At 41.5% G+C, this 13788-nt stretch overlaps 1 protein-coding gene across 8 annotated transcripts in view; it reads right to left on the bottom strand.

Annotated features, from left to right (window-relative positions):
- Positions 1–13788, bottom strand: part of fmnl2a (formin-like 2a) — a 50119-nt gene that overhangs the window by 34599 nt on the left and 1732 nt on the right. For all 8 annotated transcript variants that reach the window (XM_082507167.1, XM_082507168.1, XM_082507165.1 and 5 more), the window contains exon 2: positions 926–1009. In XM_082507167.1, the coding sequence (XP_082363293.1) occupies positions 926–1009 (84 nt within the window). The remainder of the gene's footprint in view (positions 1–925; positions 1010–13788) is intronic.

Here is a 13788-nt window from a genome sequence, read left to right as displayed (position 1 = left end):
CACACAAATTCATTGCTGTAACTTTCCTGCGCTGAAAATTAGTTTCCTTTCAGAACCGATTTTCTGGCTGGAAAAATTTCCACCATAGTTTTCCAGCTCAAAGCGGTCTGTCTCAAGGTTCCCATCCTCACAGAAAGGATAAGAAACTTTAAATTCACAATATAAAACGTTTATTATGAACATGAACTGTGGCGAGCATGTTCCCTTCTTCTGTGCGTGACCATCGAGAAGCCAAGACTGTCAGCAAAAATCACCGGGCAACGTTTAGCTTCAATGAAAGCGACTATTTTTACTTCAACTGTGACAGTTTGCAGTCAGCCCCATGAAGATCTCTGACTGCTGGTCAGCAGTCTGGTGGTTTCTGTTACAGTTCCTCTCAGGGTCAGTAACTATCAATACAGTTTTTGGTGGGTGGTGGTCTTGATCTTGTCTCTGCTTTTCTCCTCTGTTCAAGGAGGCAGAAAAACTTTCTGGCACAGAGGTTGCGGACTGAGTAGAGCGCTCAGACCACAGCTCATTGCACAACGTGCACCCTCTGTTATTTCCTACACGCAGCACTGACGCCAATAAGAGGCTGAGTTTTTTCAACTAGCTAAGTGATGTGCGCTCCCTGCTGTGCCACTTAACCCACTTGACCAAGGAAGCCAGGGTGGCGTGTAAAGATGGCAAAAGGCTTACTGGATAAAGGCAGGGCAATGGAGCATGAGTGTTGCGGTCACGACACACAGTGGGGTGGGACCTTCTCCTAGATTACACGCTCAGCTGACAGTCCAGACAGCACATATAACATCATTCTGTGTGAACCTTACCCAGATGTTTTCAGCATTTAAAATGATTTAGTAATTAAGCAGCTACAATCAATTAAATGTGACTTATGCAGCAGCTACATCGGATCACATCATTTAGATGAGTGGCTGATGCTCACCTGATCACAGATCAGTTCCCACTTCTTCTCATTGTCATACTGTCGCAAGAGCCGCGCTTTGTCTGGAGGAAGATTCATTGAGTTCTGAAAGAGAGAGAAAGGTCCCAGTTAATCAAAACAATGATCAATGTAATGAATAAATACCATCATTAATCCCAAACATAAAATCAAACTAAGAAACCTGTCATCATTGGTAAGATGCAAGCATCTATACACTATACTCTGCACCAACAACATCAGGGTGTCCGTGGCTCCCAAAGAGAGTAATTAAGAGATTGCAAGCTTAATGGACCTCTGACCTAACAGCTGGTTACGGGCTCTCTCGTTGCTAAACATAGCAATGAGCAGGCAACAGAAGAGTTAGCCAAAGTGTGAGTGAGGATCATTAGGGAAAGGTCGCCAAAAATGTTTACATGTGCTCTTCCCTCCTGTTCATTTGGGATAATCCAGCTGTAAATGAAACTGACCCCTCCCTAAGGCGTCTTAGAGGTTTTACAAAAATGGGCCACAATATATAAACAGAAAACAAAAGGAAAGTTTAGAAGGAAACACAAAAAGTTCCACTCTGTTAAGAAGAAAATATTCTGTTCTGTAAACAAGATTGGACAAACAGCGCACAGAAAAAGATTTTCTATGATTAAGGAAATCTGACCATGAATTTGTTTTCCAACTAATATGTGTGTGTGTGTGTGTGTGTGTGTTAGTTTGAGCCTGTTGCTAAGTAGAATTTTTTTTACATTCCTTACAAGATTTTTGCCATCAGTCTACAAATAAAATATCAAGTCTTCCACTAACCAAACAGCTGATGGTTTATCTGTCTTGCCAGATACAGAAATCTGCTGAGGCAGGACAGGTAAACATCTAACCCTGCTTTCTAAGTTACTGCTATGACTCTTCAGCCAGTTATCCCAGGGCAAGAAACGAAGGCGTAAGTACAGAAGTGAGTCTGAAGTAAAGGTGGATGCTCTGAACATCTTTCAGTATTTTGCTTTGAAACTTTTTTTTAAAGCTGTTCCTCTTTGATGAGGTTAAGCAAGTGATTTCCTGTGAAGAGCCTGTTGTTCAGTCACACCTAATGTGACCCATGTGTTGGCGAACACATTAAGACTGAAAATAAGCTTAGATCGTGCAAAAAAACACAACTCTTGCACAACTCTTTCTCTTTATCCGGTTTTACTTTATCGACATCTGCTTCATGTACGAACACCTCTGCAGCTGTCCAAAATGTTGCACTTTCCAGCATTATTCACCACACCCTCGTGTGGATTTAGAAAGGCTACAAACAATTATCTAGCGCTCCCAGTATGCTGCGCAAAGAACATGGAAACACAAGTGCGACCCAGCTGGATACTGGTTAACCAGCTATTCTTATAGAAATAAAACAGAAACACATTAAGAGCACAAAAATAGCATAGAGGTGTATAGCTAAACTGAGTGTTTCTGCAGCTTTCGGTCATAGAGAATACACAATAATACAGATGCACAATACAGCTGTGTGAGAGAGAGCCATTCAGCAAAGAGCAGGGGAAAAAATTAGAAAACATAACCATTAGAGTTGAGGTTGTTTTTCCCATCCACACTGGTTGGGCTGCATCATCTATCAGAGCGGGTACCGCACTCAGCTTCTACTTTTCCTTGTTCTAACGTTTGAGTCTAAGGTTTATTTATTAGCACCCGGCGGCTCTTTTTTACTTCTCATCCGTAAATAATCTGCTCTTTCACGTGATTCGGTTTATTTTGAAAAGTCTCAACAGGATCTTGAGCTTTATTGTGAAAGGTTTATGTGGAACACGCGATGGTGTTACCGTCGTTGTTGCTAACCACAACGCTTAAAAACAGGGGCTTGTCCGTCTGTAGTGTGGTTATATAAAATATAAGAGAAAGAGAGAACTTTAAGAAATGAATATAGCCACTACAGTGACCATCAAAACGATGAAAAAACATTGCCGTAAAGAGTTTATTTTGCGACACCACGAAACAAACAATAGCGTAAAATGAAACAACAGCCCTACTTGCACCACCTATTATTTTTTTTGTTTTGCCTCCTAGAAGACAGACTTCAGCCAGCAGTGTTGGGGATCTTCTGAAAACTGATGGAAATATGAACATAGAAAAGTATCCTCAGAGTCTGATCCACCAAGTATCATCATCTGGAAAGCTTTTGATTTTTCAGCCTAACATTGATCCCAAACAGTGTCAGTGCAGTGAAACCCCGCATGGATAGAACAAACACGGAGTCAAACACTATCAGCCGTGGATTGGCCTCCCCAAACCATGGACCTCAACATTACTGAAACAACCTGTAATCATCTTGGTGACAAATGGAACGAAAGGCAGCCAACATCCAAAGCTCTGAATGTCTTTTAAGAAGCCTGGAGAACTATTCCTGAAGATGACTTAAATAAATTACAAGAAAGCTTGTGTAAGATAGTTCAGGCAGTGTTGAAGAATAAATGTGGTCATACTAGATATTGACTTTCAAACTTGCTAGAATTGCACAAACTATTTTCTCTTATATACTGTTATACACTCTTATATAAATTGTTCACCCCTTTCTCATTTTCCTGGCAAAATAGTAAAAAAAAATAGGGGTGGCTAATGGATATGGTAAAAACTCAGGTTGTAGCCTGTAGATATTTAACTAAAGGAAATTGAATTAGTATTCTGCCGAAGCTTTGAGTCGAATGATCGCTGCTGTGCTGACTGCAGGGAATTGGGAGTCATAAGGGTTCTATTGACTCATTCTGGCTGCTGACCAGATGACTAGGCTTTGTATCCATTCGTCTTCCCTAAACACATTAAAATACAATCTGACGCCTGAGCGGACGGTCACATTAAGTGACAGAAAACCACCAGCGGGTTTACTATGTTACACACAGAAGTGCTTTTACATTTTGGAGAGAGAAACCTGAAGGAGGGTAGACTTTTACTTCTAAACGTCTACCTTGTTTTGTTTGGAATTAAGAGTACCTTTGGCCTGGGTGCTTGTGTGGCTTGGGTGGTTTGCTGAGTCGCTGTGGTGAAGTCACTGAACTGCTTGGTGAGGCTCCAACTAAAGCAAAAGACCACTTCTACCAGCCTTCATTTCATCCCACTGCTAATGAGCTGTGACAAGCACTCAGCTCACTGGGTTACCCCATGTCTACAACCACACTGGTATCTGTGCAACTGTGTTATTAATGGGGTGCAGCTGAGGAGGGCTGGGCAGCTTTTAACCAACACCTGATGGCAGACCACCCTGACGAATACGCACCTAAATTTAACTGGTTAGTAAAACAGTAAAGCATAACAGAAATTTGAGACACAGGCAAACACGCTAAAAGGATGCACTCATTCATGCTGAAAATTAATAATAATCTGATATAAAATGGTGGCAAAGCCATTTTAAGTATTGGTAAAGCAGATGCGTGCAACCAGTGCAGCTGCAAGGAAGTTTAAATCCTAAAAAAGCACAATGAAAGGGATTTAGTCAACAAGACAATCCTGTTGGGAGACCCTGACAAAGCATCGGAGACTCCCTCCAGACGGCAACAAAACGCAAACGACAAGAGGGAGAAAAAAAAAATAGTGGAATTCACTGTGCTAGATGACCATCCCCTCTCAGTGAAATGTGGGGTTTCAATGCTCTCCAGCCTCCCTTCATGCTGCCAAAGTCACATTTCATCTCCAAAGCAGCTGTCCCACATCTGTACAGTTACTGAGTGAGTTCCTTTAGAAACAAAGCTGTAGCCTGAACATGAATCCAGGTCATTAATAACTGTCAGTACTGTGGAGACAACGAGCCAGTATGTCGTGCTAAACTATGCCATATTTACTCAGATACAGGGGGCCAATTTTAGTGTAGCTCAACTTTAACAGTTGCTACTAATAACTTTATGCCAATGTTTAACTCACATCAGAACTTATTAGAGCCCACGTATCCTATCATTATCCAGCTTAAGTCATAAAAGAAGTAAAAATAGACTGCTGGCTCAAAGCCCACCAACCACCACTACCTACCAGGAGGTCTGCTCAGGCACAGCCTTCACAGCACAGCTGGCTAGAAAAGCAAACACACAGCCCACATGAAGGACCTGCTTCAGTCAGTAATGCTGCTACAAGATCTAAACTATATTGACACAACTGGCTAACTAACTACTTGCTTTGGAACGTGTCTAAAATGTAGTGTTTTGCACCTTTAGGTGTGCAAACATACACACACACAAACAAAACACACATTTTTATTTCCATTTTCTTAAAACACCCTGCAGGTCTTCAAATGTGTCACAGAACAAACTAGGAGTAAAACATATACTGTGAAGTATACATAAAAATAGTTATAAACTTCATAACGTCTTTGATGGTAACTGCAGTTGAAACATAGATCTGGGATTAAGGAGAAGCACTTGAATTTTCTGTGACAGCCAACAAAAAAAATGATAACGCACCAATTTTACATCAGATAGAATCCACAACCACATGTTCACATCATCACTCCACATGCTGCCTGCTGTGATCTCACATACCAAGCAATTTTGGCTTGAGCGAATGCAAACAAAAGAGCTCGATCCAACTAGGAAAATCAAGAAACCCTGGTAGACCACCTATTAAAGAAAACATCCACTTTCAGAACATGCTCCACTGCGTTTACTTGTGTTTACTACACAGTAACATGAGACAGAACCTGACAAAAGTGTGCCGTACATCACCTCACTGTCACCAGCTCTCCTCTCAGATATCTTTCAGCGCAGTGATTGGTTTCTCCTTGAGGATTTGGGTTGCCGTGAGTTGGTAGCAAACCCACGCTCCCCTCTTTCTTCCTCTGCGTCTACCTTCTCCCTGCTAACGCACCACAATCCAGAAGAACTTAATCTCTGTGTTCAAACCAACAGATGCGGCATAACTGTTTTGTCAGCATTAATGAAACTAATGACCTTAATAGAAGACCCGTCTTTCTGCTGTAAACAACCAATTTGCATCATTCAAAGCCACGTTCCGACCTCTAATCAATTGCTTTTCGCTAAAACGTCTCACTTGTCTTTTTAAATGAGCAGACTGATGCCACGCTGCGTGCCACAACAAGAAAACCTCACATTGCATCGGTTATTAAAAACTAGTCAGAGCAATAATCCTCAAATTGCTCAACGCTACGGAAATGACTGGATGCTGTACTGGTCTCTCCCAATGCTTGCTTCATCAAATGCTGGGGTGTTTTGTTTCTGAGGCATTTACAAATTTATATTGAGGTTAATGCTGCGCTTCAGGCTAGTGTGAGTTGTAAAACACCATCCCTATGAGTATTAATATGTGACGGCAAAACTGCATAATAAATGATTCACTTCACTTCTTGCTTTTCACGTTAACCTTCAGGGGAGCGGAGGAGCCCCGCAGCTCAGGCAGAATCGAAATCTGTCATATTCATAATGGAGTGTCAGCGTGGATCTGTAATCCCTGGCGTTCTTTGGGGGCACAGGTGTCCCCTGTCTGTCCTCAGATTAGCTTTGTAATCCCCAGGACCCCCCTGACCTGACAGTAGCGTTTGTGTTTGTGAAGCTGTTCACTAGAATGCCTCTTGACCACTCGGTGAGTCAAATGTTTTTGCCTCTCGTTTTACACATTCCAACGACATTTCATCCATTTACCTCACTGCGCTCACCGATAACATGACATACTGGACTTAGCAGACCATCTGTCAGCTTCACACTCTCTAACAAGAGTGGGTACTCGCTATTCTCATTTTATCCACGCTGCTCACAATGCCATCAAAGTGCCTTCAGCAAGCCTCGCCACAAATGCAGCGAAACGCAGAAGAAGTCAAATGATCGATGTTGAAATCGGAGCCCAACAGCTTTGTTCAATTTTAAAGCATGACACAGAAAAAAAAATCTATAACACTTTGTGGGTAAAATACACAAAATATTGCAAAAATATGTTTAAGTTGTGGATTAAAAAGAAAGGAAAAAAACTGTGGCTTGAGTGCTGGATGCTATCCAAATTCCGGAAACATCATGGAGGTGGTGTGGAACAGCAGGAAGCTATCCAAATAAAACAAGTGATACATGAACACAGAGGCGTTCTGGCCAGACCAGATGTTGTGAGGTTGCGAAAGTGACTGGACTGAGGTGGAGTCCACGTTCCAGAGCGAATATGAACCCGAAATGTTGTTTGTTCAAAACAGTTAATAAAAAATGGCTCGGCTGAGTTAAAAATGATGAGAAAAATTAGTTTACATGGATTATAATATTTAAAAGAACCTTTTAAATCTTCCTCCTGTGGCAGGAAATCTTCAATGAAATGAAAAAGAAGCCGGATGATTTAATACTACTGCTCAATAATAGCATTTAATTTGTCCTTTATTAACACAAGCCTGACAAATACAACCAGCTTAGTGCCTAACTGTAAGCTGTGACAATGATGGCCACATTTGTGTCACTGTGTCGCATTTAGATCTGTAATAAAGTAAAAGTATTCAGCATCCTGTTTTATGTGTGCATTTGGGTGGGTGGGGGTTGTTTTTTATCCTGTTATACACACTTATTCATTAGTCACAAGAGTGGAATTCAAAGGTTAAATGCAATAACGAAACTGATTACATACAAACTTCACAAGAAAAAGTGATAAAATAAAAAGCCTTTGAAATGGCTTCCATGATGTCACCCGCACGCACTGATGGCAGGCATGACGTAACCTGAGAGCTGAGTGCTTTCGCTTTATTTTCACTGGAAAACCAGGAAGCTTTACCGTTGCTTCGAAAGAATTACTGTCCCCTAGTTTGCAGTTTCAACGCCTTTATGTGGCACTGCAGCTAAAACATTACTTTCCTGCTCTGTGACACTTCTGGAAGGCGTGCAAACATTTCTGACAGAATCATGATTACCTCCCCCACAAAAAAACCCCCAAACACACCTGTAAATTTTGACCCTCCAATCCCACCCTGTCTAAACCGGCATCCCTCAAACGCCAAAGAGCCGTACACTCACTTTTTCTAACGAGACGATAGAGGCACTCTGAACAGCAGGTGCCCGCCACAAAAGTACACTTTTGCATGGGAGCTTGAAACCACATGATTACTGAGCACAGAGCTGCTTTTATGGTATAAAAAAAGGGCTGCAAGTGGCATCCCTGTCGAGCACACGGACACGGTGCCTGCAGACTTAACTGTGGATCAAACTGTTCAAAGCTGAAACATCTGAACACCAGCGTCAGTGATCACAGGTATTATTCAAACCTGTTCAACTGTCCCATGGTGAGCATCTTAATACAAGATTTTCATAGGAGAGGAAACTTGCCTGCTCACCTGAATTTGAAGGATTCAATCTATTATTATATATTATAGATTTATTTTATAGGTGCATAAAATTATTTACCATTTGTTGGTAACGTGTTTTTTTTTAACGAAAAAGCAATCTGAAGCTTCTACTGTAGGAAAGAAACAAAACTGATGTCTTGCCAATTTCCTATCTCTGTTTTTGAGATTTACTGGAAGCGCTTGAGTTGGTACTGAATCCAAATCATAACCCCGGATAGGCTGGTGCTTCTCTGTAGCTACTTGTAAAGAGTCTAGAGTAAAAGGCAAATCTTCTGTCCAATAAAACCTGAAACAGCAGACTGCCACATTGTCTTCAGGTCTAATGGAGTCCATTCAAATTCAACAGCACCTCCCATTCTGCTCCGCAGATGTTAATTCTGGCAAGTTGCTACCCGACAGAACCTGCCTTTTTTACTGTGGCCATTTCAAAAGCAGCTTATGTCTCACAAAGAATAAAATAATAAAAACGTACTAAAATAAAAGCCTGAAAAAGAATGTTAAAGCTAACTTTTGAGACAAAGTGTTACATCACATCACAACTGAGGACAAAAATTAAGCTCAAGGCCCAGGATTGACAAGTGTCAATCCCAGAGGATAAAGTGTATCCTTGTCATAATGACACTAATAACTGATGAATTTGCTGGAAGTTTTAGATAAAACTCAACATCATTAACATTAACTAATTCTTAAGAGGTCACAACAAAACACCCACTCTTATGCAGAACTTTGACAGACCAAGCAGAATGTCTTTCTAGTGCAGCTGCCACCTTGGAGCCTGGACAGATCCTGACCATAATGCACTTCTCAAAAGAGCTGCAACTCTGTTGCTCTTTTGTGTGAATTTTGGACTGGTCCTGGCAATGGACTGTTACCCACATGAAAGGATCAGACTGGTCTTTTTAAGACTCCATCATCATACACCTGCAGGAAGAATTACACCAAATATAACTATGGATGGCCAAGTCTAAACAATGACTCCAGGCTGATGTCAAAACTCCCAGGGACATTTTCTTTTCCTCTTAACACAGTTGCTAGCTGGCATTCAACATTTCATTGATGCCAAACAAAGTGTTCGGCTGCTTTATTAGTCCACAACCACGCAACTGAAACTTCATTCAGCAGGTAAACAAAAGCAAAGTAAAATCAAAACAAAGTCCAGCTGACAGGTTTAAAGATTATTCTAGAGTCAATGATTTCCTTTGGGTTTATGTGCCACCCACATAGTGGAGCAGAAAACCGAACCCCCGAATGTGCACATGTCAAAACTGAAGTTAGACCAACGATACTGATTGGACCCTCAGTAGTTTCAACTGGGTGGTGACTGCACACAGCTGAGAGACTTTTTCTCACATAATCAGCTGAGCCTCTGCCAGCCAGGCAAGATGCCTCCAGGCTATGCTTTGGGATCTTGAGCAGCACATTATCGCTTCACATCGCAGTACCTCACATCCCCTCTGAGATTTCACAGGCCAGAGCGTTGGTTGCAGGATTTCATTGCTCCCTGAGCATAACATCCTCAGTGCTGTTCTGGCTAATTGGTGGGTGAGTATCCTGGGGATCCAGCACAGCAGAAACCAATACAAACACACACACGCTTAGAAACGGGTATGTGTGGAGGCCTCTCGTGGCCTGCCGGCTCTGGGTCCAGTGCCAGGCTCCGTCTTGGGCTTCACACAGAATAAAGAGCAGCTCTGTCTGGTGGTCCTGACGCACGGGATTCAGCCACTGCTCATCCTCTGCACCACAGACAAAACCCACTGTTCTATTTTATTAATGAAGAAGAGTCAACGTGGAAAAACCTAAGAGGTTTAGCTTAGTCACTTCCTGGGTTTCATGTAGCACTGTGTGAGATGCAGGGCTCAGTGTCTTCGCACATTTGAATGACATTCTAACAAAAAGCCAATTTGCATATTACCACCAATGCACTTTGGATACACCTTACCCTGGGAAGTACCAGAAAGCGTTTTCCAGGTAAAAACCCACTCTGGACCTGCCGATGTGACAGATTAGACTTCATTTAAACATGAGGGCTACTCTTGTGATTAATCTGCTGGAGTGGATTTCAGATGCGGTACCTCACAGCAGAAATAACAGCAGATTGTGGTGCGTCGCAGCCTTTAAACAAAGCAGCTTAGACGTAATCTGGGCAGACTACTGAGAAGAGCAACAACAGCATCCAAGCTACAGTCCCCCCCATATGGCATTTAAACAAGTAATGACTCTGAACTTCTCTGTCTCCATGACAGCAGGCACGATACTCAGAGATTCAACTCGACGGTCTCCTGGATGTGGGTGCAATCTAATTTGATTGTCAACTCTGTGGTTAGCTGAGGCAGAAGAGCAGACATGAGGCCTTGGCTGCATTCCTGTTACAGAGTCATTTTCCTTTGGTTCAGTGTGAAGCATATAGACTGACTAATACTGTACATGTGACTCCCAAAGACCGACTGTAATCATTTCACGTGCTTTCAGCTATTGTGCACTTATAAGCCAAGAAACATGTTAAAAATGCCGTTCAGAAATTTTGTCTGGATCTGGCAAGTGCATGGTTAACTGATCAGCAGCACACTGACATGACAGAACTGTGCCGTGCAGATTAGACATCAAGAGGGCTCACTCATGATCATGTGGAACTCATCTGTGGTTGACTTATGTTACCAATACTACGACAACAAGCGAGCAAAGATGCTTTAAAAGAACCAGCAACAATGAGGAGTCATAGAAAGCAGAGAGCCTTGGCATACAAACAAATTCCTATTTATGTCTCTATGACAATCTGCGCCGTCTAAACAAAGATTATTTGGGTTTAATCTCCTTCTGACTGAAGGCCAAGGCTGCATGTGAATCAGGCAGTCCGATCACAGCAGAGGCCTCAGATTACTATTAGCTCAAGTCTGTTTCAGAGATCAGTTCTTGGCCTAATGAGCCACTTCACTGGGAGCTTTTCATTTGGTAGAAACTGCAGACTCCACCAGAGGCAAGCCACTTGTATGACAATCACACACAGTGAGAGCAAACAACCATATCTAAGGAAGGTGGGTTGAAATTTAACTTACTACAGCTTTGAAGGAGCTGAAGGCAGTTAAAACTACATCAGTATAAGTTAGGGTTAGCTCACTGAGCACAGGCAAAGGTTATAGTTTCTATTATTTCTTTGGGTCTTAAATACAAACTTTCAACTATTTTAATGAGATAAATGCGATAAGTACAAAAAAACAACAACAAGATATTACAACGGCCAAGAAGTGGGGACTTCTAAGTATAATTTAGATTGGCACATGTACACAAATCATTAACTACAGACATAATATGGTGATAAACTTTAACAACACTGAATTTTGCATTGATCTTAACAGTTTATTCTTGACCTTGGAAACATTTTTGCTAAAACAATCTCCAGTGAAGGACCATTTAATGGCATTGACACATTAACTCATCTTGTGGACTGTGCCAAGATCCTGGACTTCCTGGATCTTCTAGCATTCAGTGGGTAGTTTAACAGAACACCGTGACACCAGTTCCTGTACAACACAAGTCAACATTACTTGTGCAGCTACACAAAATCTTTACTGTAGAAACTAGGTTAATTTTACATGTGTGGTTACACACAGATGCAGTCTGCTCAGATGATTTGAGTCACGAGTTCATATTTGAAAAGCTTTTCACATCACACACCGTGCAAATTTTAATAGAGTGTAGTTCTGTGCAAAACTCTTGTCACCCTTCATTTCTCTTTATATTTTGCTTCCAAGGCTCTAGACTTTCATGTAATTTTTAAGTGCTCTTGAGCAACAGTTCTCCACGCTTGCTGAAAGTTTTTCTCTGGACATTAACTGCTATTTTACTCGGTCTGTTGCAAAAGCATATGTCCTCATTTCTTTAATTGAATTCATGAAAAATGCCAACGATAACACATGAAAGGGTGGTTTTAACGCAGATACTCATAAGGAAGAAAAAACAGAGTAAAGGCTGAGTTATGAAAAATTACACTAGAACTGGACTAAGAATCGGTGGCAACAGGTCTTATTTAGTGATGAATCAAAATTTGTAATCTTTGGATCAAAGTGTCATCATGTGTACAGAGGAGCTCAGAACAATGGATAGAAAAAAAATAAATGATGGAGCAGTATCAGTCGTGGATTGACCTCCTCAGAGCCAACACCTCAGCATTATTGAAGCAGTGACAGAGACAATGAGGAAAGGCAACCAGCATCCAAAGAAGAGCTTTGAATGTCCTTCAAGAAGCCTGGAGAACTAATCCTGAAGACTAATACATAAAGAAATTACAACAAGTGATGGTCAACCTCATTAGAATAGTACAAACTCTGTTTTTGCCTTATATGTTTTGTTTTTAATCTTTCATGTTTGCACACTTTAATAAATCACTGTCTATTTCCCATTTTCCTGACAAAATATCATGAAATGAGGGGCAACTCAAGACTATTGCAAAGAACTATATGTCCTCGATTAAAAAGAAAAAAAACAAATACAAAGCTGTGGACAACTTGAATGTGGTTACATACTGTGCAAGCCTTTAATCCAAATGGTTCCCTGCTGTGATCCAAAGCTTGCCTGTTGATCAAATCTATTAAAAGTGGCAAGTAAACAGTCCTGCAGCTATTATTTGACCAATCTGGTGTCAATATGCAACAAGAAGACTAATATCATCATGTCCAAAAGCAGTCATTTAGTTATAGTTTACATAACTGATAAGGGGAAACCAGCCAATCAGATCGATAAAACTTTATGGGTGACTAACAAGGGGCTAAATGGCCCACTTAAATCTTGATCAGCTCTGAAGGCCTCTGTTATGTCAGGACACAAAGCAGAGCGAGGGGAATCATCCTAATCGTTTGCCACTCAAACTGAAGTGAGGTGATCAGAGTCACGTAGTGCCACTTGATAGTGCCAACTGCCATGAGCCACAGCTGAGACACATTAGGGTTTAAACGGCAGTAACTAACACTAAATGCTGTGATTATAGCACTAAGTTCTTTTAATGCTGGAGGGCTTCCATCCCACCAAGAGATGAGGCATCATGCTGGCAGCAAGGAAGAGGAGGGGAGTCAGCGGGGGAGTTCCTGACATGGTATGAGGACGGGCGTTTCAGATAGCCATCCTAAGAAATTTTAGACTTAAATAGTTTGATTAGGGCGGGGGTTTGTATCCTGGGAAGCGTAATAATGATGAGTTTTATAATCAACAAACTAAATTTTCTAGATCCCAACTGATTTGCTATTTCTCATTTGAGAGGGGAATTCCTAATGCTTGTAAAATGTAGGAAGTAGGTGGTTCTAGTAGCAGATGTGATTAAGAAAAGGGCCTAAATCCCTCGGCAGTGTGACGTCAAACCTCTCTCTCCGTGCTGCCTCCAGGACAGAAAGGGATTCACCAGTGTCTGACAAGCAGCAATCACACCCCAACACAGCACAGCGAATTGACTTCCACCTAAACTGCTTTTTTGTGATGTGCTTACAGGCTAAACGATCTGCCCCGCCACCACTAACATAACAAAAATGCTCTGTAGCGAGTTGAAAAAAAAAAAGACAAGCTCGAAATGAAAAACCTTCTCCTC

The sequence above is a fragment of the Aulonocara stuartgranti genome (genome assembly GCF_965226115.1).
Source record: "Aulonocara stuartgranti genome assembly, chromosome: 16".
Lineage (NCBI taxonomy): Eukaryota > Metazoa > Chordata > Actinopteri > Cichliformes > Cichlidae > Aulonocara > Aulonocara stuartgranti.
This window is presented reverse-complemented; position numbering and strand designations above follow the sequence as displayed.